The 24,562-nt window shown below is 53.5% G+C and overlaps 1 protein-coding gene across 2 annotated transcripts; it reads left to right on the forward strand.

Moving 5' to 3' along the window:
- The first annotated feature begins 2,415 nt into the window (after positions 1-2,415).
- On the forward strand, positions 2,416-21,480 carry LOC136109815 (bMERB domain-containing protein 1-like). 2 transcript variants are annotated; one of them, XM_065852758.2, is made up of 7 exons: positions 2,416-2,538; positions 10,524-10,644; positions 14,162-14,235; positions 16,169-16,283; positions 16,416-16,489; positions 17,080-17,232; positions 18,775-18,909. In XM_065852758.2, the coding sequence occupies exons 1-6, from the start codon at positions 2,463-2,465 to the stop codon at positions 17,196-17,198; spliced, it is 579 nt and encodes a 192-aa protein (XP_065708830.1). In that variant the 5' UTR covers positions 2,416-2,462; the 3' UTR covers positions 17,199-17,232; positions 18,775-18,909. The 2 variants fall into 2 exon arrangements, with proteins under 2 accessions (XP_065708830.1, XP_071672584.1); XM_071816483.1 differs by lacking the exon at positions 17,080-17,232 and having other exon boundaries at positions 2,425-2,488; positions 18,775-21,480.
- The last annotated feature ends 3,082 nt before the right edge of the window (positions 21,481-24,562 follow it).

Consider the following 24,562-nt stretch of genomic DNA (forward strand, 5'->3'; position numbering starts at 1 on the left):
GTCTTAAGTCAAGCTGTGTCCTCTAAATACAATTTGATTTAATAGAGCTCGGGAGGCAAACCATAGTTAGCGCTGAGGAACCTGTTCTGCACAGTGAAGGTCTTTATAGCTCTTGGATTTTAAATTTCACATAGCTCCATGTGTGCATACTTTGCAAGAGGTTTCAAAGGATCTAAGTAAATTGGTTTTATTAGATGGGGCATCATTTGCCGAAAAATGACAAAGGCCTCTTTGCTTACGGGGAAACAACTCCCAGGCCCTGCAGGTAGTTTTGATACACGGCTGATGCAGCTGAACTGGAATCTGAGTCACTCGGTGCATCAGATGCCTTATCTGGCTTTCTGTCTGTTATTTTATGGTGGGATATTGCAGGTGTTTCTTTCAGCTCTTAATGTGCACCTCACATCTGCGTCTGACTTAAATAGTGTGGCACGTTCGGAATACGGAATTGGGTAAAAGTCAGTGGGCGCTGATCTCTAAACACTTATTTTTGTCGTGGATCTGATCAGCATAGTAAGATCCTTTCCAGTGTTCTCCAAAGGTTTCTATAATTCAGCAAGAAACCACAGCACGTTTCCTTGTGGACTGAGTGAAATCTGCCCAGATTAATTCACCGAGAGCTTCTTTGTATTTTTGTAGAGTTGTTTCCCAAAATTGTAGATGTGGTGCATTGAAGGTGAGTCCATTTAGCTGTGGTTTCACAAGGGGGCAGTGATGGTTTTGAGAGCTGTGGGGTTATTCTGCGTGTTCTAAATCCTAAAAGCAAGAGCTCTTGAATTGCCTTGTCTTCCGTGGTGGGTGTGATGCCTCCAGGGCACGATCCGTCCTGGCTTGGCTGCCGCGAGTAGAAGCGTCACTTGTTTTGTTCATCTTCAGAGTCCAGACAAGGCATTACGAGTCTGGTTTGAGCTCTTAGCTGAATTATGACAGCATGATACCAAAATTCTGTACCTTTACAATGTGGGACCCATATAGACTTCTTAAAAGTATTAGGCAGGTCCTGGCCGTTACCGGCATGAGCATTAAGCAGTGCTAAAGCAGGGGGAAAAAGAATCTGTCTTGAAACATCCTGACTCCCACCACTACTGCTGCATTTATCAAGAGGGAGCCAATGTAAAGGAATCCCTGCTAATTTAAACTCTGCATTTCTCTGGGAAGAGATGCATTTTTTTCTGCATGTTTCTCCCTGGGGCCTGTTTTTGCTGTTTTGGCTTTACTGGCCAAGGGCCATTTTTGAGTTTAAATTGAGTGTGCCAAGACCATAAAGCTGTAAATGCAAATGCAGAGGTGAGTATGAGGCAATTTTGAAATTAACCTTTACTTCACTTTCAATATTTAGAAATCTTGCCTGAAGAAATCAAGGAATAGAAAACAGAGTCACCTTAGCTCGACCTCACCAGTGCAGCAGGCAGGGAGGTTGTTGGTAACGTGGCTTCATTTTTGAAACTTTGAGAACATTCCTGCCTCTAATCGGGTTGAAAGGTCAGAACTCCGGAGGTAGTTACAACACTGAAAATAGTAGGTTTGTGTTGATTTGTGTTTTTTTGTTAGTAAAAGGAATTTTGAGCCAGGAAGCACAACCACATGCTGAAATAACTTCAGTAGTCAAAGCATGACTGGAGAAACTGAGAGAGCTGGGGCTGTTGAGCTGGAGAAGAGAAGCTGAGAGGGATCTGGTCAATGGGATCAGTATCTCAGGGTGGGTGTCAGAGGATGGACCAGACTCTGTTCAGTGGTGCCCAACGCCAGGGTGAGGGGCAGCGGGCACAGACTGAAACACAGGAGGCTCCATCTGAACGTGAGCAGAAACTTGTTTGCTGGGAGGTGCCAGAGCCTGGCCCAGGCTGCCCAGAGCGGGTGTGGAGTCTCCTTCTCTGAGACATTGAAACCCGCCTGGACCCACCTGTGTGATCTGCTCTGTGACCCTGCGTGAGCAGGGGTTGGACTGGGGATCTGCAGAGGTCCCTTCAACCCTAATGATTCTGTGATTCTGTGAAACGTGAACCAGATTTTTTGATAAAACCTAAGGAAAATAAACTTCCAAACCATTTACTCTGACGTACCTCCCTCCGCAGGAATAGGCGCTCAGGTCCTCAGGACCACGGTCCTTTCTCAGCAAGGGACAAATTCAAACGCTCAGCTCCCTCCTGCCATGAGGATGCGCCTGGTTGAGCGGGCAGCGAAAGCCCTTCGAACATCGCCCTGGAAGCGCTTTTTGACTCCGAATCTGCTGAACGTGCCTCGGCGAGATCTGCTGTTTGCTGTTGCCTGCTCGGGCTGTGTCTTTAAGGAGCTTCCAGTGACCGTGTCCGGCCCCGTGTTCTCCGAGCGGCGGCCGGCAGAGGGCGAGGAGCGGCGGGAGCGGCGGGAGCGGCGGGAGCGGCGGGAGCGGCGGGAGCGGCGGGAGCGGCGGGAGCGGCGGGAGCGGCGGGAGCGGCGGGAGCGGCGGGAGCCCCTGCAGCATGGAGGACACCCGGACCCCTCCCCGGTACGGATCGCTGGAGTCCACCCGCTGGCCGCCCGCCGGCGCGGGGCCAGGTGAGCGCGGCGGGACCGGGACGGGCAGGGGCACCGCTGGACCCAAACTTTCCCCGCCCCCCCCGCCACTTCTCCCCGATTAGCGGTGGTTCCGGGACTCCCCGGGCACCGGCGCCTTCATCCACCAAGCGGAGCCCAGGGGGTGCTCCCGGTACCGGCATCCCCGGAGCCCCCGCGCCGCGGACACCGGGAGTGGGGTGGGGGGGAAAGGAAGGGGTGGATGGAGGGGAGAGATGAACGGGAGGGGATGGAGGGAGGGAGGGAGGGAGGGAGGGAGGGAGGGAGGGAGGGAGGGAGGGAGGGAGGGAGGGAAGGGCTGGATGGAGGAGAAGAGTGAATGGAAGGAGGGGAGGGGTGGATGGAGGAGAGAAAGGACGGAGGGAAGGGAGCGGCTGTGAGGAGGGATGGCTGGAGAGAACGAACCAGTGGAAGGAGGGATGGAGGGATGGTGCTGCCCAGAGAGACACGGAGCCGCGGTGCTGTCATACCTGGCTGTGGTCACGGCTGTGACCCGGAGACCGGGGTTCCCACCCTGTCCTTGGCTGCCTTTTCCCCTCACTGTCCAGTTCCTCCAGCACGAAGTAGGGTGGGGGACAGAGGAGGGGGACACGACCAGAGGGATTGTTCAGGGCAGAGACCCCAGCTGTGGGATGGAGCGGGCCCAATTCTGGGCTGTGGGCAGCATCCTGGGGAGGGAAATGTCCTGCAGCCCCTCTGCTGTGACATCACTCTGAGCTCTCCCCTTCCTGAGCCCTTTCTGCTCCCCCTGAGCCCCTGGCCCCCAGCAGGGCAGGGACAGGCAGCTGGAAAGGCAGGGAAGGAAGGATGGAGCAAACACAAGCATCCCGCTTGGTACTACTGTGTGGGGTGCTGCCTGCAACGCTGCTCAGCTCCCCGGTGAGCTGCCCAAAGTTTTAGTCCTTCTCCTTTGTACCTTCCAATACAGCAACTTGTATCCTTCCCCCCGCTCCCCTGCCTGGGAAGAGTGACCCTGTCCTTGGGGTTGGTCTGGGCACGTCCATCACCTGGATCCTCTGCTCCCAGCAGCCGGGTGGCATCAGGGTGCTCCAGGGACAGGTCAAACACTCACTGAGCTCGCGGTGCTGGGTATGGCCTGGCCACCCCTCCTCACACGCCTGTGACCAGGATTGTGGTGCCTGCCGTGTTTGCTGATTCAATGCAGTTCTGTGTATTCCCGAATCCTGGGGGACCCTCAGGATGGCAACGGTCGGTGTCTGTTTTCCGAAGGCTGCTCTGCTGTTTGCTACCACCGAGGAAATCTCAGGGCAATCCTGCACAGTGCTGAGCACTGCGCAAGCTCAGGAGGTGACCCCGGGGAGCGCACACAGCAGCGGGTGGCACACAGGGGCTACACCCCTGCTGATACCCCCGTAAATCATCCTGGGCTACCTCACCTGTCAACTCTGGTCTTTTTCTGTCTCTGTAACGTAGTCCTAGTGGTGCTGGCTGTGCCGGGGGCTGCACAAACACAGCCAGAGAGATCCCCCCGGCTGCAACGGGCAAAGGCTGCACGTTTGTCCCTGGTTTACTGGAGGGGCAGCTGGGGCACTGGCAGGGAAATGGTGCCATGGTTTGCAGGGAAATGGTACCTGCCTTGATTTGCAGGGAAGTGGTACCTTGGTTTGCAGGCTGCTGGTAGCTGTGATTTTCCCATCTGAGCACAATGCTGTCCTCAGGGACCGGCGTGCTTGGCCGTATGTTGGCGGTCCTGGAGGCTTGTGGCCCTCCTTTCAGGTGGTGGGGACCGTGTCACCGCTGACAAGGTTGCCCCAGAGCCAGGCAGCCGGTTACTGTCACTTATTGAGCTTGTGGAGCAAGGGCTGATTTTGACAGGCTCAATGCCCCTGCCCGTGCTGCTTTCCATGGCAGAGAAAAGCGCTGTCTGAGTTAAATAGGCCTCTTGGGATGGAGCCCAAGGAAAGAGCTCCGACCCCGTCCCCAGGGAGCTGTCAATCAATTGCCCACTTTCAATCATGAAGTAAATCACTTGGAACTCAACCCCGTGCTGGTTGCTGCCGTGACTCATCGCAGGCTTGCTGCTGGCTGTCCAAATGTTTTCGCCAAAGCCGTATGGAGTGGAAGTCTCTGGCTATTACACTCCTCATTAACGATACTCGCTTCCCCTGGGCCATGTGTGATGATTAAAGCATCGCTAAGTTTAAACTGAGGCTTTCTGCCCTTCCTTGGTTTGCTGGGTTGAAATGGTGCTGGTCAGGGGTCCTTTTGCTCGGGCTGGTTTCTGTGTCTGGCTCTGCTGCTGTGTGCGCAGCTGCAGGAGCAAAGGGACCCGGTGGCAGTGTGGTTTCACATGGGTGTCATCCCTCTCCATCCTAGAAGGGAGACTCAGGACTCTGAGCTTGACCAGAGCTTTAATAATGTTTGCATCCTTGCCTTAGGCCCCCGCTGGTGCCAAGCACTTAGGGAGGGTGTAAGAAACCTATCTCAGCTTTGGCAAAACCACCTCCAGGGAAATCTTTTGCCCCGCTGTCTGTTTGCAGGACGTGCTGGGTTTTAATCCCTCGTGAACTCCAAGAGTCTGCACTTGCCATTTGCGCTGCTGTATGGGGACGCTGCCATTGTGCAGGTTTGTGGGTGCACAGCGTGCTTTGGTTTCACCGCTGTCGCAGGGAAGCTGTGATCTGGCCCACGCCTGTGAGTGCTGGGGTTCGGGAACTCTGCGCCACCCGTGTCCGCCTGGAGAAAGCATCCCCTGAGCCAGCAGGGAAGATCCATGCACAGCCCTGTTGGTCAGACTGATCTCATTATAAAGAATCGCAGAGGAATTTGGATCAGGAGGGACCTCTGGAGATATCAAGTCCAACTCCTTGCTCAAGACAGGCTTAGTAGTTAAATCAGGTTGCTCACAACCTTGTTCAGGAGGTATCTTCGACCAAAGATAGAGATCCCACAATGTCTCTGATCCATGCTTCGGTATCTGAACAACCCTTCAGCCTCCTTCTCTCAGCCTCTCCACATCCATCCCATGCTCCTGCCCTTGCCCTCACTCAGGTGTTCAAGTCTTGGCATGATGAGCTGTGGACCTGGGCAGGTGCTGGCAGATAGAAGGAGTCTCCATCGGCAAGTCCATCTTATCCTCTCAGCTGCAAATTAGTCACCTGGTTTCTTGAGAACTGTAGTGGATGGTTTTGGTGCAGAGGCTTAGCTCTGTGTCCCCTTGTCCAGCTGCTCCCTCCCAGGGGTATTGGGCTTCATTTTGCAGGAGCACCAGCCTGGGCCTGCCCTCCCTCTGTTTCTGCTCTGAGTCAAGCGGCTCCAGGGACAACTGTCCTCTTAGAGCTTCTTGTCCAGGCCTGACTGCTGTGGCGGGCAGATCCCTGGCATGGCTGAGGCTGTACCTTGCCTGAGGGATGCACAGTGACCCTGACCCCACCGCCCTGAAGCCACAGCTGAGGAGCTTCCAGCTCCAGTCCCGCAGCCATTGCTCTGCTGCGTGCTGCAGACCTGGCGCTGTCCCCACCCCACAGGATGCTCCTGACCTGCAGTCAGAGGCTGCTGAAGTGTCCTACAGACAGGTCAGGGAGGTTGTTCCTCCCCCTCTGCTCTGCCCTGGTGAGGCCACATCTGGAGTTGTGTGTCCAGGTCTGGGCTCCTCAGTTTAAGAAAGACAAGGAATTACTGGGGAGAGTCCAGCGGTGGCTACGAAGATGCTGAGGGGTCTGGAGCATCTTTCTTGTGAGGAAAGGCTGAGAGAGCTGGGACTGTTCAGCTGGAGAAGAGAAGCTGAGAGGGATCTGATCAATGGGATCAATATCGCAGGGTGGGTGTCAGAGGATGGAGCAGACTCTGTTCAGTGGTGCCCAACGCCAGGGTGAGGGGCAACGGGCACAGACTGAAGCACAGGAGGCTCCATCTGAACATGAGCAGAAACTTGTTTGCTGGGAGGTGCCAGAGCCTGGCCCAGGCTGCCCAGAGCGGGTGTGGAGTCTCCTTCTCTGAGACATTGAAACCCACCTGGACCCACCTGTGTGATCTGCTCTGTGACCCTGCGTGAGCAGGGGTTGCACTGGGGGATCTGCAGAGGTCCCTTCAGCCCCACCAGCCTGGGGCTCTGTGACTCTGTGACCATGGAGGAGGGTGCATAAGGGAAGCCTCTTTCTGAGCAGGGTGGTCCCAGCCATGCTGGATTCCCCATCTCTGATGGGAACCCACCCACAGTCGAGCCAGGAGCTTTCTCGCTCTTGTGGGCTGAAATCAATCCCAGCCTCCTGCCGCAGATGGGGGAGAGGAACCCAGCGCTGCCACCTCCTCCCTTGGTGTACACAGGCGAGGATTCACCTCTGCTGTCTGAGGTGGTTTCTGCTGATGAGTTTCTGGGATGAAGAGAGAAAAGCAACGATGCCAGCATCTGTTTCAAACCTTTGCACTCACCTCTGGGAAGCAGCTGGCTGGTGACCTCAGCCAAACACTCCTGCCACCAGCGATCCAAGATACTCTGGGTAATTCACTCACCCAGGCCAGGAGTGACAGTCCCCATCCCCCAAACCCACCCCTGTGATTAGCGTTGTCCAGCTAATGAAAGCTGCAGTGAGCTCGTATCTTTGTTTATTGGCGCATCTGTAAAATAATCAGCCTTGTCACTTCAGCCTGGTCACAGAAGTGACACTTGGAGCAATGCAGCTTTTTCCTGAGGGGTCTAGAGCTGCACTAAGTACAGCCGAACCCCGGGAGCAGCTGCTGCAACCACGCACTGGCTGCACCTTCACGTGTGTCGTTATCTGCGCGCCTGCTGTCACCTGTGGGCAGGTCCTACCTGTCCCCAGCACGTCCCCAGCTGCCAGCAATGCTGGGTGTGAGTGCAGTAAAATACCCCGAGCAAGAGGAGCTCTGGGGTGGCAGAGCAGCGGGATGCTTGGGACAACAGACCTCAGCATCCCGGTCCCCTAGCAACCGCACTCTGGTCCCCTAGCAACCGCATCCTGGTCCTGTAGCAACCACAGTCCGGTCCCCTAGCAACCCCTGTCAGGCCCGTAGAAACAAGGCTCAGGGAGGGCTTCTGTGCAAATTTGTAGTAAAGCCAATGAGCAAGAGCTGAGGGAGGACAGCGCATCCAACCCCACACTTTATTCAGCCTCTGGATCCGTCAGTCTGTCCTGAGCAGGCCCTGGCTCCTGGGAGCATCCTGACAGCTTATAATGGGGAATGATGGAGGATTCAGCACGCTCGCATTGGCTGGACATGGCTGAGGGTAGAGGGAGATCATCTCCAAGTTGTCCTCAGGAGTTTCTAAGCCAGAAACAGCATAAAACTGTTCTCCAAACCAGTCACACTAACCCAAACCACTCATACTTTTGCTAATAAACCTTAGAACCCTAGAATCATTTTAGTTGGAAAAGACCTATAAGATCATCAAGTCCAACTGTTAGCAATCTCGATATCCAGCTGCTAGGATCTTAACAGAAAATGGTGGCTTTTGTGTGGAAAGCTTTTAATAACATTCCACACATGTTTAAGTTCAATGCTAGCATGTCCACTACTATGAAATTTTAGACCCCCCTATTATGCAGAATATTTAAATTGCTGTTAACTTCATGATGCCAAGAACTTGTCGGAGCAAATATATTCATTAATATGAACTTCAGCATAGGTGAAATTACTACATCCATGCACATTCAAGTTGGAAATAAAGAAATTAGTAAAAGACAGGAGACTAATAGGGACTTCATGCTAACCGTACAATCCTAATCCAGGGATTAAGCTGGGGGGGTTATTTTTTGTAATGCTTTTCTCTTACTATGAATACAGCATAGTGAAAGAGAATCTATGAAAGTGGATCAGAGGATGGAGGGGCCTCCGAATTTTATGCTGCCTTGGAAATGTGCCTCACTCTGGGAATGATGTCTCAGGCAGGTTATGTGATGGGTAGAGGACCAGAGAGTGCAGAGTGGTTTCCCTTGTGCCTTAGTGCTGGTGTGCTCCTGCCCTGTGCCCCTCCGCACACCTTTGGGACCCCCAGGACACACGTTCCAGCTCCGACATCTCCAGCTGCCGGCAAATCCTGGTCCCGGCGCTGGTGTTCCCCGGCTGTGCTTTCCCCTCTCGCTGCGTGGGGACGGCCCCAGGGCTGCGGGGAGGCAGATGTGTCCTTGGAAGATTCAAAGGAAGGAAAATTTGCCACAATGGTCGTGATTTTTCATGTTTTCCCATAGCATGGCTTTGTGGCAGCTCCTAAGCCCCCTCTCCCCAGCCTGTGCTGTGTGTGCATCACCGGGGAGCAGGTGAGCCCAGGGGTGATAAATGTGCTGCTGCGTGTCACTGATAACGAGCTTGATAATGTGTCTGAGAGCCGGACCCGGGGGCAAAACCTCAGCTCCCAGTAAAGGGATGGGAGCTGCTGTGGGCTGTGCGGGCTGGCAGGCTCTATGCACATCATCCTCGTGTAAACTGGTGTGACACTGTGCAAACCCCCGGGAGATCACATGGACGTCTGTGTGTGAATCGGTCAGGGTTTGGGGACAGGTGGTGGTCAGTGCGATGGATCGAGGTTGCTGGGTTCTCTTGTCTGTCCCCGGGCTGGCCACTGCGCTCTTCTAAAATATCAGTTACAGCACTTCTTTTCCTGTATTTTGCTGTGAGGCTCTTGCTTCTTGCCCTGAGCAAGAGATATCCCCTTTCCCTGCCTCAGTTTCCCCAAGTGGGTTATAGACGTGATGCTCAGCACACCGGAGGATGAGGGTGCCCAGCTGGTCTGCTGGGTACCAAACTGCTTCCTGTAAAGAGATTTTAGACCTGTACAGTATTGCCATGAACCGTATGTTGACCTAAAGAAAATGGGAAGAGCAACAGTAACTCCAAAGTGTCAGAAAACATTTAACATTCAAACTTGTTATCACATGGACCAAAAGACGTGCCATATTCAAATACAAAGCCTCTTGTCGTCAACAACTGTGACCACTTTAGAACGAACCAGTTCATTGCATGCTGAAGCAACATTGTTGGTCAAGAAACCAGTTTCTGGGAAGGATGGGGAAGGATCCAGTTTGTGCTGGAAGGGCAGCAGCTGTAGGAACTTCACCTCCGTGACTCAGGTCTGTGCTATGTCAGCCCGGCGTTTGTTCCTGGCAGGTACAGGAGGAGGGTGCACACACAGGCTCATGTCTCTGTGCTAGACATGCCTGAAGCTTACATGGTTCTGGAAAAGAGAGAGACGTTCCTGTCCTTCCTTCCAGCAGTTTTTAGCTCCCTCGGCCTCCTGCTGTTCAGCAAAGGGGAGAACCCTGGAAATGTGGGGCTTTCTCAGCAGCGCAGAACCCGGCACAGCATCGGTGTGAGCAGGGAGTGCTGCAGAGACGCACAAGCAGGCGGAATGCTGCGTGTTCCGAAGGCTCAGAGAGCTGCAAGCTCAGGCGAGGTGTCCTGCTGGCCTCCCAGGGCCTCTCCTGCAGACACTTCATGCATATTGCATGGGCGTTGGGAGCTGCGCTCAGCAAGATGGGCTGGCTCTGGTGCCAAGGCAGCGATGGGCAGAGCCCTTCCAGCGCCCGGACTCACATAACGCAGAAACAGGCAAAACAGTCGCTGGCAGCTCAATGCCCTTGCACATCGGTGACTTTCTGTGTGTCTGGTGGGCCGTGTCTTCTCACAGCAGCCAGCAGAGCAGCCAGAAGTCTGGAAACTAATTTAAAACTGTGCATGTGCTTAGTGGTTATGTTGTAAAATACTGTCCCAGGTTGGCCAGAGAGGTGGTGGATGAACCATCCCTGGAGACATCCCAGGCCAGGCTGGACGGGGCTCTGAGCACCCTGAGCTGGTGAAGATGTCCCTGTCGTGGCAGGGGGGGGACTGGGGAGCTGGGAAGGTCCCTTCAACCCAAACTGTTCTGTGATTCTATGATTTTATGGTCTGGTGTTTGTAGGAGGTCCCCATGACAGCCCCATGGTCCCTGTTGTCCCCAGCACCCATTTGACATCTCCCACTGGCTAACGTGGCTCCTGTTTCACCTGCAGAGGATGAGATTGTTTCCATGGCTGACTCGACCACCACCATTGATGACATCGAAGGAGAACTCTTCAAAATCGAGAGGATCAGGGAGATCCTGGTGAGGAGGGAGTCCGAGCTACGGTACATGTGAGTACCTGTCCACCCCTGCACTGTCCCCCCTTCCCACGGTCCCCGCAGCGTCCCTACCTGCCTGATCAAACACAGATCATCCCAGGGCTGGGCAGAGCTGAGCCCACTTTCCATCTCATTCTCCACCTGGAAGCGCAGCCTCTCCCACCGCTCTGGCCTTGAACAGGTCCCTGTTACCAACCTGCCGCTGATGCTGTGACCTGAGGTGTCACTGCTGCCTGGGAGCAGAGCCCGACCCCCCTGGCTCCAAGCTCCTTTCAGGCAGTTCAGAGATCAGAAGGTCTCCCCTCAGCTCCTGTTCTCCAGCTGAACCCCCCAGGTCCCTCAGCTGCCCCCATCACACTTGTGCTCCAGCCCCTCACCAGCCTCGTCGCCCTCGTGGCACCAGCTGGGAGCTGGACTGTGCTTTAGAGGCTCAGATTTGGAGTCACACCCTCTTTGAGGCAGAGTTCACCCTGAATAAATTGTTGAAAAGGAATTTTGGAAATCATAAACAGTGTAGTTCTTAAATGCTTTCCATGGCAACCAGTACCTAAATCTCACAGGTGCTGTCAAAACTCAACATCTCTTGCTTTTTCTTATTTTTTTTTCCTTATTTGTTTTCTTCCTTGGCTTGCACTTGGAAAACAGAAGGAAATTATCTACAGAAACTGCATACTGGGGTGGGCATGGCTGCAAAAGCGATCATTTGGAAGTTTGGAAATGCCAGGGTTACATATCTGAGTGGTTTGGAGGAGCTATGGGGACCTCGGGCATCAAGTTCCTTTCTGTACTTAAAAGTGGCCGATAAGAAAGATGGGGACAGACTTTGAGCAGGGCCTGTTGGGATAGGACAAGGGGTGATGGTTTTAAACTAAAGGAGGAAGATTCAGGCTGGATGTGAGGAAGGAATTGTTGCCCTGAGGGTGGTGAGAGCCTGGCCCAGGTTGGCCAGAGAGGTGGTGGATGAACCATCCCTGGAGACATCCCAGGCCAGGCTGGACGGGGCTCTGAGCAACCTGAGCTGGTGAAGATGTCCCTGCTCATGGCAGGGGTTGAGCTTTGAGGGTCCCTTGCAATCCAAACCATTCTGTGATTCTATGGTTCTCTGTGGGGCGCAGCAGCAGGAGCTTCAGCTCGGCAGGGCAGGGAAGGCTCAGGGCTTCTGTGAGCATCACAGCTGGAGAAGAGGGATCCCAGACATGGGTTCTGCGGGACAGGGTTGAAAAGGATGGGGATCTGGAACTGTAATGGCCTTTTTTTTCCCCCAATGAGGAAAATAATGTGATATTTAGGGTGGTTGGACTGTGAGGCTCGGGGAGATGGACATTGATGTCTTACCAAAAGGAGGAGTAACCCATCTGGTCAGGCGAAAGCGGTCAGTGTTTTCTTCTCGTTGGAAATGTCCAACTAAAACATTCCAACGTTTCTGAGATGTCTGTGCTCTGGAAAACAATGAAGCTCGCAATATTTCTCTTTTTATAGGGCAAAAAGAAAGATCTGAAATTCCTGTGAGAGATTCAGCTCCACACTACAGCTCAGTGCTCTGATCTGCTCCTGGGGCCGCGCAGGGGAGCGCGGCTCTGCCTGATGCTGAAATCAGCTTTATTACCAGTGGCAGAAGTCATCTCAGCCCCAGCAACAGCCTTCTGGGTGCTTGTCTTTGCAATCTCTCCCAAGATTTGTTGAAATGAAAATGTTTATGATTGGCCATTTATTATTCTCACTATCAGCTTAAATTAAATTCCAATTTAATTTGAATATTTCAGTTATCATTAGACTGCTTATTTTAATTTTAAGAAGCGTATCACTAGCAATTGGTCTGTTGCCCACGTGTCCCATGCCGACCTCCCCACTGCTGCTCTTTGTAGCAGCTCAGGGCTCACCCACCACAGCACCATGAACTGCAATAAAAGGACAAACAGAGCTCCCTGTTCTCTGCATGCAGCTCCCAGACCTGCATCAGCAGACCTGCTCAGCATGGTCTGCAAACAACAGAAGACACTGTCAGATGGAGCAAAAATCTGACAGAGCCAAGAGGAAGTCTTCTCCTCCTACAGTAATATCTCACAGGGTCCTCTTCCTCAGTCTGTTTATTTTCCTTTCCCTTATTAATATTTCTGGTGTCCTCGGTGCAGCTGATGAAGCTGCACCTTCGAGTAGCTCCAGCAAATATGACTCATCCCAGAAGGGGTGGACAGCGTGAGTCAGTGGAGGGGCCAGCAGGATTATTGGAGATGCAGACAGGGCTTTTAGTAACGCACACTTCAAAAGGAACCGGAGGCACATCTGTTGGAGGTGGCGCCCGCTGATGAGTCAGTCATGTTTTATCTGTAGACACAGATGGTGTATTAGGGTTTCTCATCACTCACAGCCATGGAGCTTGCTAGAAATTGCACCTGTGCTCTTCCAGGTTGGACCGTAAAGGGCAAAGCAAGGAGATATCCAAAGCCAGAGGCTGCTGATGCGGGCGGTTGAGAGGTGGGGAGCACGGCCTGCAGAGCAGCAGCAGCTCTGGGGGTCATTGGAGCTGTGACTTGTCTGCTGTGGTGTCACCTGCCCAGGGGACATCCGCAGGGGTCGCTGGATTCGCGGTGGAGAGAGGGCTCAACCATGAGTTCTGTCTGCTCGGGGGGTTTCCCTCACCACGGGTCGGTGCATAAAGCCCTTCACACTGAAGCACCAATGCTCATCATGGCCACACACCGTTGTAACCTCAGTCTTGTCTAAGCAGGGCTTTAGAGAGGCCATAGGCATGTGAATTTTTGAAATCAATCGATCAATAAACTGGGTTAAGTCTTCCCTGTCAGCCCCAGTGAGCAGCGAGCAGCACTGGAGCTGGGACGCCCATGGAGGGGCTGAGTGTCTGTGGTGCTTCTGAGAGACCATCCTGTGCCTCCAGCACAGACCGGGCTGCGCGTCCCCATCTGCCCCACCAGCAGCCGCCTCTGACCCCGGAGCTGAGAGTGTCCCCATTGCTATCTTGCTGCTCTTGTGCGGTTTGATCCAGAGACGATTTTGTTGCCTGCAGCTTCGGCAAAGACCTTTTCTCCTTGAAAATGACCTTGTTTCTCAGTGGATGCCTGCAAAGTTTGCACATTTTCCCCCTCTGTTGTGTTTCGCTTTTCTACCTTTTTTATTTCTGTAGAAAGTCAGTGTAAAAATGTCAGATCTTTTCCTGTGGCAGCAACTTCCATTTATTTTCGGATTTTGCTGTTTGGGGATTATTTTGGGGGAGAAGAAGAAACACAGATGCTGCTGCATGGAGGATGTGCCAGGTTCTAACAAGGCTTCACTGTCATTAGAGCAATGAAGCTTCTGCTTTGCCAACAACCAGTAACACAAGCCGTGTAGTGCCAACAGAAGCTCTGAGATGAAGCGGCTGCTGTTTTCCCATGGACAGGCGGGTAAATCTGGGTAAATCTGTGCTCCCCACTGCAGACACCGAGCACATCGCCTTGCAGTGTTGCTTTGGAGGTTCTGAACCTTTCCTCTCCCAGTCTTTCCCTCAGTGCTGTCATTTGTGTCTCTGCAGGATGGACGACATTCAGCTTTGCAAAGAAATCAGCCGGCTGAAAAAAGAGCTTCAAAAACTCATAGCCCTTCCAGGTAAGGCTTTGGAAAGGTTTGGAGAGCTGCACCCTGCTGCTGCAGTCAGCACAAAGGTCTTCTTAGAACTTGGCTCAAAGCAGATTGTCCTGGAAAAATCCTGCCAATTGCTGGTCCTGTGAGACTGTCACGGCAGATCAACTGCAAAAATGGGCATTGAACTCTACTTTGGATAAAAATTGAAACGTGTCAGCACTTACTCAGAGCTCAGCCAGAGCTGTGGGTTGAAATCTCACCAGACCAAGGTGCCTTTACCAGCACAGAGAGGTGCCGTGGTCAGGATGGACCCTGACATCAGCAAGTCGGAAAAAAAGGTGCCCTGTGGGTACGTTGACTCTGATGTGCTCCAACTCAGGAATGCAGATTGTTAATTAACTCCAAATAGCTGTTGTGTTCGTGTGCAGCCTGATGTTTCCAACTTGTGTGGCATCCAAATGACACTGTGACGTGCTCCTGTTCCCACCAGGCAGGTGGGAGCTGCTGCATGGAGACAGTGCCCATGGCCAGATGGCTTTGCATTGCCTCTTCATGGTAGAAAAGCAGCAGCTGTGGTCCAGATCTCAGTCCAGATCAGCTTTCTCTGCCAGGAAGCTCGAGCTCACACCTTGTACAAGACCGCAATTGCAGGAGAAACCTTTGTTTGCCGTGGATGTTTCTAACAACATGGTGATTATGAGAAGTTCCTCCTACTCAGACCCTGCAGCAGCACCTCCGATCAATACGTAGCAGACTTTAAACTACAAATCAATACGTAGTTTAGGTAACTGCCGAGATCCAGCCTACAGGGTTTGCTCCGTACTATGAATTTTGCTGCATTTTTATTTGGCTTGAGGAAGACAGGAGATTGATCCACCCTGTGCTGGATTGATTTTGGAGCTGGCTGCTGAATTCAGAAACAGTGTTAAATGGCTGTAGCACAGACAGTCACAGTCTCCTCCTGAGGCAGCTCTCCATTTATATTTAACACTTCTCATCCCTGTCTCAATCATCTTCACGTGTCCCACTTACCCTTATGTGCCATTTTATATAGGACATGACTTTGTAGTGATGTGAGGGTTTTCCAGGTCTTCACTCACTCACTGCCCAAAGATACGTGGCACAAGCGAGTCCCACTGTGCTCAGGGTAGGTCCTTCTGGAGCTTCAAGTGACAACCAAGGCTGATGCATTCAAAATAACCTGTCAGAAACCTTGTCCCTGGGATGGGAATGGGGCTGACAGTGGTTTGGAAGGTCAGAGGTAGAGGTTGAGATCCCTGCGACCATGTTCAGCAGGGGCTAAGGCTTTGAAATCAGTGCATGGTATTGTTTTTTGTGTCTCTGTGTGTATGGGATATGTATGGTGGTGTGAGGTGTTCCCGAGGCCCCTGGGCGTTGCTGATAATTCCCTGTACACCTGAGGCCCCGGCTGGTTTCTCAGCCGCGTGGAGGACCTGGCTCGGAGGTCTCTGGAGCACGACCCAGCTCAAGGCTGAGCTCACTGGTGGGCTGTGCTGGCATGGGACAGGGAGGCTCAGCACGGCCTGAGGGGTGACCTCTGTCTCACAGTTCGGAGCTGTTGAGATCTGGTACCCAGCCCCTTCAGCAGAGCAGGGTGAAGACCCAAGGGTACCCATGGTTGTCTCCCACCACAGTGGTCACCTTGTCGAGGGGCTCTTCCTCTGCTCTGCAAAACTCGCAGGTGCATCTGGCAGAGCTCAGCACCATGAAAATTCTGGGGAGAAGTGAAAAATTCCAAGTTTGATGACAGCAGACCTGTTTCCTTCCAGTCAGGGAGATCGGGGATGGGGCTGTTGCTAATTTAGCAGCCTCTATGTGGATTGCTGGCTGCTACCTCCGCTCTCACATCTGGGTTGAGCAGAAGCAGAGTATGCTTGGCCTTGGCATGGGAGGGATGGCCCCTGTTGATGTGTGAAACGTGTTCCCTGTACTGCAGAGAACGAGAAGTCCAACGAGGAGAAGCAGAGGGAAGAGGAGCTGGTGCAGCAGATACACAAGCTGGTGGAAACGCGGGATTTCCTGGTGGACGATGTGGAGTTTGAGAGGCTCAGGTAGCCGCCTTCAGTTCATTCCTTGTGCTGAGGACAGTGCTGGGTGTCCTCAGATCTGTATCATGCCTTGCCAGGTGGTCCTGGATGTCTTGCTGCTCCTTTCCTGAGCACTAACAAATCTCTTTATCACAGGGAAAGGGAAGAAGACAGGGAAATGGCAGAGTTCCTGCAAAGTAAGCTCTCCAAAAGCTACCTCCAGAAAGCAAGTAAGTTACTGATGAGTTTTATTCCTTGCAATCAGCCTCCCTGGCACTTTCTCCCCTTCCCTAAGCACTCTTCAAGATTTCATTGCTCTGCATGGGACTGGCTTACCTGGAGGCCATCTGCTGCTGGAGGAGGGTGTGGGCAAATAGCAGCTGGAGGGTGCTGGTGCTTGAGATAACGTTGTGAAAACATCCCAAATTGGTGTTTCCCAGCCATCAAGTCCTATGAGAATGGGGACGGGTGGCTGATGTACTTCATCTGACCCTGTCCAACCGGCTTCTTACATTTCATCACACCATTAGCTAAGGTCACAAGTTGTGATATCCATCCAAGCCTTTCTGCATGGCCTCTGGTGGCTACCCCCTTCCTGTGCCTCCGTCATTGCTGGAGAAACACCTGCCAGTGCAGTGGGAGGCGTTTCCAGCCCAGGGTCCCTGTGTCTGTACATGGCGAGGTGCCTCCTGGATGCAGGAGCTCATGCCCAGCTGTTGGTCCAAGAAGGGTCAGCATCTTATCCCTGAAAGGAGCTCTAAGTATGAGTGATGGGCTTGTGCTCTTGTCACCAGGCAGACACCGATTCCTCTTTCCGTAGCTCCTGTCAAAGAGAAGAAAATGACTTCCAGGGGGCAGCAAACCTCTGCACCTTACATGACCAAGACGGGCCTCACCCTGCTCAAGGAGTGCTGTGGCTTCACCTGCTCCATCATGTAGGCAGCCCAGCTCCTCTGCACAGGACATGACCATGGTAGGGTGCATGTCCTGGGAAGCTGGGCTGGGCAAGAGGGGCTTCCTCGCTGTGCTGGAGCGGCCAAGTGCCGGTGCACGGTGTATGAGCATCAGCGCCTGGGACATGCACAGCTCCTGGTGCTGCGGGCGTGGGGCGCGAGGGACCGCCAGGCTGCAGCCCTGCACGCTGGAGCAGCGCTGGGTCCTGGGAGCGGGGCTGGGAGGGAAACGGCAGCGGTCGTGGCTGGAAGGAGGACGAGGGAATGGAGTTGGGTGGAGGGGGAAGAGAGACGGAGGGCAGGGAGGAGCGGGGCCAGGCACACTGTGAGTAGCGTACTCCAGGCACCAAGACATCTGGTGCAGGCACGTACAGGAGGGACCTGTTGGTCAAAGTAACCACTGCTGTGCACACCTGGTTCTCATGGAGTTACACCACCGATGACTTTGTCTTCATGTAATATCTTCTGTGAAAACCTAAGAAAGCATCGGGCCTTTCTGTCCTTGAGGGTCTTCGTGTGCCTCCTCACGTGCCTTCTCCTGCCTGCTCCTCTTCAGCAGGTTGCAGTTAAATCACTGGCACCTGCTGCAGCCTCAGGTGCCCAACCATAAAGTGATTACTTTTAAAACAGGGTTTGACCCAGGCAGTGTCAGTTGTACAGGACTGTCCTCTGGGCAATCAGACATCCCCGTCTGTTTGGCAGTGGTTCAGGACATAAACGCATTCTAAAGGTCGTCACATTGTAGAAGCCTCAGGGAGCAGCAGACCCACAGAGAGGTGCTTCTTGCCAGTGTGGATCTCCCCACTAACACCCATGTTGTCCCAGGAGGAGGCTGAAGTGACCGGGCTCACAGAGGTGATGGATGGATGGATCCCCACTGGACCAGCTCTGCCTGGCCCAAGCTTATGCCCACGCGTGACATTGCTGCACAGCACACTCTGCCTAAGTGGGTGTCTGTGGGGTGCAGACAAGACAAGCAAGGCCTAAACAGCTTGGTGTGGGAGGTAGCAAAGATTGACCTTGTGAGATGAGCTCACTCCTGCCAGAGTGTGGTGACACCGGTGAAGCAAGTCGCAGCTGAGATTAAGTTATGTCTATAAGGATGTGCTTCCGTACAGTTGAAGGGAAATTCTGCTTTCCAGCACCACAAATGTGAGTCCAGACCTCACAGCTCATCACAGGGCAGCTGGCAAGGAGGTGAAACCACCACCCTGCCACGGAGCTGCCACCTTCCCGCAGCCTGGGCTTCACCCAGCAGGTGATGGGCATGGCCAGACCCGAGCGCCAGGTCCGACTGACACACGTGTGACGAGCGCTGTGGAAGAGGAAGGTGGTGGTAATGGAGGTCTGGTGGGCTGTAATCTCTGTGGGAAGATACATCTCACCTGTGATATTGCTGGGGACTTGCGCTGTGGCAGGCGGCCTGACAGACAAGAGTTGGTCTCATTGGCATTAGGCGCTCCATAAAGCAGGGCTGGCTCTCCAGCCATTGCAGGAGGGAGGCCTCAAGGCGATCCCTTGGTCGCAACCCATGGTTTCCTATCTCTTGCCTTTCCTCCCAGGTCTCCAGCCAGAGTCCACGATCTGCTCTCCTCCGAGAGGTTCACCTTCCGTCATTGTTCGTGCTTCCCACTGCAGCACCACCGTCACAGAGACTTCCCAAGAAGGCTGGTGCGAGCCTGAATGACGGCATGTGTCCTTGGTGCCACATCAACAGTCATCTCCCCCATGACATCAACGAACGCCGGATTCTACCCGAGCTCAGCTCGGAAGAGGTGTGTGCAGCAGCAGCAAGCGAGCCCATGACAAAGAGGAGCAGTGTGGTCCTTCACTGGACAGAGTAATAAAAAAACACAGGGAGCTGATGTTTGGAGAACATTGTGCTCCACCATCCAAGATGTGCTGAGGCCACAGATGATGTCTCATCCTTAGCCTTGTACCACCTTGTGAGTCTCTGTGGGATAATTCCAGAGGATTCTTGGTGGGGAATGTCTCTGGTCTGGGTCTCGTTGTGTTTGCATCGGTTTTATTGCGAGGTGCTGTGTGGCACTGGGGGAGCTGAGCAAGGCGCGCAGGGCAGTGCCCGGAGCCGGCTGAGTGAAGGGCTCGTTCTCGTGAAGTTGCCACCTGAACACAGACCTGGTGTGGTTTACGACAGACAGACGAGCTGCTGTCCCCACCTCACTGGGCTTAGTTTTCAGCTCCAAGACGAAGGAGGAAAGTAGAGCAAAAGAGAAAAGGGAAAAAATTCAGAAGAACAGGATAACATGCAGAGGAAATGAAAACTGAACAGGAGACTCAAAAAGTGGCAGGGGAAGCTGGAGACAGCGGGTGACAGACACTCTCACTGCCAAGAGGGCACTCGGTCCTGCCCTGCAGTGCCCCAGCCAGCGCTGCTGGGCTTGGTGCCGTGAGCTGGACATAAAGTCCTGTGCAAAGACTCAAGGCACCCTGAGGTCACCCGCTGTCTCGGTTCCTGTTGTCCCTTCTGAGCATGCTGAGGTGGCACAGCCAGGCGATCACGACAGGACAGGGACTCTCGCTGGGTGTGGAGCCCTCTCACATCTTCTGCCCTGTAGGCTGCTGTGGCTTCACTGCTGTCCTGGGGTGGTCTCCCATCTGCGTGGCTGCTCAAGAGCTCTGGCTGCCTTCTGGCCAAAACGCTGACTCCTCCAGCTCAGCTGCTGCAGTTGCTGTGGGGTCTTGAGATGCTGTTCCTGCCCGGGTCACTGTCCGACATGCACATGTCAGTGAGATGGTCACAACCCATTTGACTCTTTCCACTGTACCTGATAGCACATTCATCCTTATCAACCACAATGCAGGTGGGATCCTTCCTGGTGCAATACCATAAGCAGATCCAAGTCCCTCCTGCATTTCTTTACCAGCACAGCAACCCAGTGTGTGGGAACCTGTTCTCTAACCTTTGCAAAGGGGTTTCCACCCATCCTTCCTGAGCAATCTCCTCCCCACATGGCTCTTACCAGCAGCCAGAAAGGTCCACAAACTAAACCAGTCCCTCTGTGTGCTCACAGACCAGGGTGCAGGGCTCAAATGGTCATCTCTAGCAAAACTGACCGTGCTTTGGTTCTCGTCAGCTCTGAGGTGACTTCAGTGGTCTCAGTCTGAAGGCTGCTTTGTGCTGCTTATTGTTAATGTCCTACAGCACCCTACAACCACCGCTGCCGGTTCCTGGTGCTCTCCGTGCTTGGGAGAGGCTTCAGCGTGGGCTGGAGGGAGCGCCCTGTAGATCACAGAGGCAAATAAAGCTCCTCTCTGCTTTGCCCACGCTGTGTAACGCAGTGGGGTGCAGTACACAGTTGAGGCTGTTGTCCAAGCAGGGCTGACACGCTGTCATCAGCGCGTCCATCCTGGAGTTATAGGACAGGTTGGGCCACTCGCTCCTTGCTCTTCCAGAAACTGTGCGGTGTCTCCTGTGCCTGGTGTCTGCAGTCACACACATGGTGCAGTGCAGCTGTTTGCTTCGATTCTCAGAGACCAAAGGCTTGAGACCTACAAGCCCCCCTCACTGTCCCTGCCTTCCCCAGGGTCTTGGGAGGGATGATTCAATAGAATAGTTTATCTGGTTGGACTGAGAGGGAGCCAAAGGCAAGGAAGGGCCCATGTTGCAAAACCTGCTCCTCTAATGCATCCCTACCTCCACCCCACAAGGCCCTAAGAGCCAGACTTAGAATCATGGAATCATTTTAATTGGAAGAAACCCTCAAGATCATTGAGTCCAACCATAACCCACCCCCAACACTGCCCCATGTCCTGAGAACCTCATCTCCGTCTGTCCAGCCCTCCAGGGACAGTGACTCCAGCACTGCCCTGGGCAGCCTGTTCCAATGCCCCACAGCCCTTTGGGGAAGAAATTGTTCCCAAGATGCAACCTAAACTTCCCCTGATGCAACTTGAGGCCGTTTCCTCTCATCCTGTCACTTGTTACTTGGGAGCAGAGACCAACACCCTCCATGCTACAACCTCCTTTCAGGTAGAGAGTGATAAGGTCTGAGTCTCCTTTTCTCCAGTGCTTGGGCAGGCAGGGAGGATGGCCAGGGGAGGTGGGCACGGTCTGGCCTGCTCTGCTCTGTTTCCTGGCTGTGTCTGTGTGGCTGGTTGTGGAGAAGGAGTCAGGCTGCTGTCCTGCTCATACAATGCTCTTTGGCTCTGTTTGAACTGATGGCAAAGGTGTGCAGCACACAGGAGCGACACTGTTCATGTGCATTGATTTCAACCCAAACAAATAAATGTCTGTTGGAAGCTTGTCTCAGGGATGATTTCTGCACCTCTGACCTTTGCAGAGAGATGTCTCAGGCTGTGTCACAGCAGGGTGGTTGAAGTGGAACAGAAACAAGATCCTTTGGACCTCCCTGGTATTGCAAGAGTACAGAGCAGCGAGACATCCAGCCCTTCCATTTCTGGCTCTTGACCTAATGTTTCTCTTTTGGGCCATGCTGAGAAATCTTTGGAAAGGCAAGAAACTGCCTCCCTAGGTTAATCTCCTTTAATGCTCAAAGCCCTGAAATCTTGATATATTTGTTCACTGATAGCAGCCTTCTGTCCTCACCAAGCCTCAACACTGCCTTTTATAGAGGAGTTGTGGAACATCCAGTGTCTTCTATATGTAGCACTTTGCTTAAAGGGGCGCTGCAGGGGGCTGTACCATCTCTTATCTTGGCCCCTTCACTCTCCCCCACCTGTATCCCACCCCCAGGTGCTCTCAGGCGGAGCAGCAGGACAGCCAGGCCTGCAAACTGTAGGTCTGGTGGGTTTTGGTGTTTCCTGTCCTTAGGATGGGAACATAGGAGAAGCACCTTGTGGTGGAGGTGCTGGAGAAGACAAAGAGGAGGGAAATGGCTAAGAGTAGAGGAGTAGGATGGAGTCTGTGCTCTGCTGGGTCTCGTGGGTTGTGCAGGACCAGGGAAACTTGCAGTCGCTCTCAGATGCAACATGCTGTCACGCCAGCCGCTGCTGGGAGGGACCAGGCAGCTCTGGCACCCGCATCCCAAAAAGCACCATGCAAACAAATCCAAACCCTGCAGCTCCCCAAGGCGAAGGCAGGCTATTAACAGAAACCAATTATTATACACAGCATCACAGAACTGAAACTCTGGTGCCTGATGAGGTAATTTTAGCCTTTTTTTCCATATCCAATGGCATCATGAGTCACACGGTTTCTCTTTGCCCAAGAAAGCGAATAGAGCTGGTAGGAGCTGCACCTTTGCAGTGCTCAGCACCCCGTGCTCAGCAGCAGGTCCTGCCCTCTCCTCTGCTGGTGCTGAGGACCCTGGGCCAGTGGGATGGCTCCAGCAGGCAGGAGAAGGGTGCGTGGTGGATGGTCCGGGAAACCCTGGCAACTGTGCTGGTCCCGTCTCTGGAGCAGGACTTCAGGACCAGCACAGCTCCTGCCTGGCTGACCAATGCATCTCATTGTCTTTCTGTCCCATGCTGAAGGTTCCTCAAGAGCTCAGCTCAGGCATCCAGATAAGAGGCAACTCTCCAAAATGGCCAGTGCTCAGAGTTCAAAGGACTTCAGGAAACCTGACCCATCAGTCTGTGCTCTCCATAAGCCCAGCCTGAAGGCAGCCATGTCCTCAGGCCATCACCCACCGAGCGTCAGGCTCAGAGCTGCAGCCCCTGTCTTCCTGAGGGACTGGGCAGAGCTGCTCCTCTCCCAGTAGCTCCCAGCAGCTCCCATCAGCTGCCACCAGTGAGATGCATCAAAGTGAGGGGCAGCTGTGGGTGGAAGGAGCAAGGCAGCTGAGTCACCTCTCAGGATGGGTGTCAATGCTCCCAGTCCCTTTGAATATGTCAGTGCCCAGACGAGAGGCAAGGGCACAAACGCACATGTTTTCTGCTCGGATGAGTCATGGGTTGACTTTTCCAGCGCAGGCAGCAGCTCTTGGTTTCATCACCGGTGCTTCTATGAGACATTTACCAATGTCTGAGGGCATTGTCCAGTCGCTTCTTGAATATTTTCACTCTTGGGGCCGTGACACCTCCCTGGGAGCCTGTTCAGTGTCCAGCGCCTCTGGGTGAAGAACCTTTTCCTCATGTCCAACCTGACCTTCCGCTGGCCCATCTTCTGCCGTTCCCTGGGGTTCTGTTACTGGTCACCAGAGAGATCAGCTGAACCTCTCTGCTCTTGCTCGTGTACCACGGGGCTGCATCCCATCGGTGGGGATATCCTCCTGCCTGCTTTGCTGGCACCGTAGCCCCTTCCCTTGAGGAGCAGCCCACTCTGCCCCTCCCTGACAGTTATTATCCCCGCTTTACAGAAGGAACATAACGGGATCATTAAAGTGTAGGCACATGGTGGCTGCAGAAAGTTGCATCAGCTTTTGCTTTTCCTTGCCAGCCGAAATGCAAACTGTCACTCATCTCCCACTGCTCTGGGGATCTGATCAGAAGAACACGAGACGTGTCGTGGCCCACACTGCATTCACATGTCAAGGTTTCAGAAAGAAATGAGCTCCACTTCCACACATAGCAGTTGAGAAACAATTACTGCCCTTGCCTCTGCAACAGAGGTTTTCACTATTGTTTTCTTCTGCAGGGGCATCACACTGCTCAGGGTCATTTTTCTGCTCATGGGTGGTAACTCACTGAGCTTCAGTGGCCCAGCATGGGGCTGGGCTCAAGAGGCTTTAGGGAAATCGGGTTTCCAGGATGAGCTCTTGCTGAGACCTGAACCAAAGTACCATGTTTCTAATTGACTTTATTCCTATCAATTGGAGCCTGTAGAGAAAGTGACAGCAAGGACACAGAGGGAATGTCCTCAGTTGACTCTGCACCCAGTGCTCCCACCCCGAACTCTCCCTTCCTCTGCTGCCCTCACGAGCAGCAGCACCAGCCCTGCCGTGCATCTCTTTTCCTTGTCGCTCACGAAAGCGCAGATTTGGGGAAGCGAGGGCATTAATCTGTGTCTTCCTCACCCTCAAAGGGATCAGGTGCCTGAGCAGCCTCCAGGCGTTATAAACACAGACCAACTGCACTCAGACTTTCCTGGAGGAGGCATTAGCTGAATCCACTGCTCTGGGCTCTGGACACCAGAAACCACTGGAGAGAAGGGAGCAAGAGTGTGTGATCAGTGGTCTCTTTGATGCACAAATCTGTAAGCTTATGTCATTGGGTCTTTGGTGCATTCAAATGTGCTCCCTAACAGATTCTGAGCCCAGCCTGAACTCCACAGTGGGACTCCAGAGCCATTTTTAGGCCTCTTGTTTTGCATTCGTCATGTCAGCCCTCGCCATGAACAGCCAAATGCTCGGTGCAACCGCCCTGGCTGGTTCATCCTTCACCTCTATCCATTCTCCACACTTTCCCAACATCTTGCGGGGGAAGGTG

This window comes from Patagioenas fasciata, chromosome 18 (assembly GCF_037038585.1).
Source record: "Patagioenas fasciata isolate bPatFas1 chromosome 18, bPatFas1.hap1, whole genome shotgun sequence".
Taxonomy (NCBI): Eukaryota; Metazoa; Chordata; class Aves; order Columbiformes; family Columbidae; genus Patagioenas; species Patagioenas fasciata.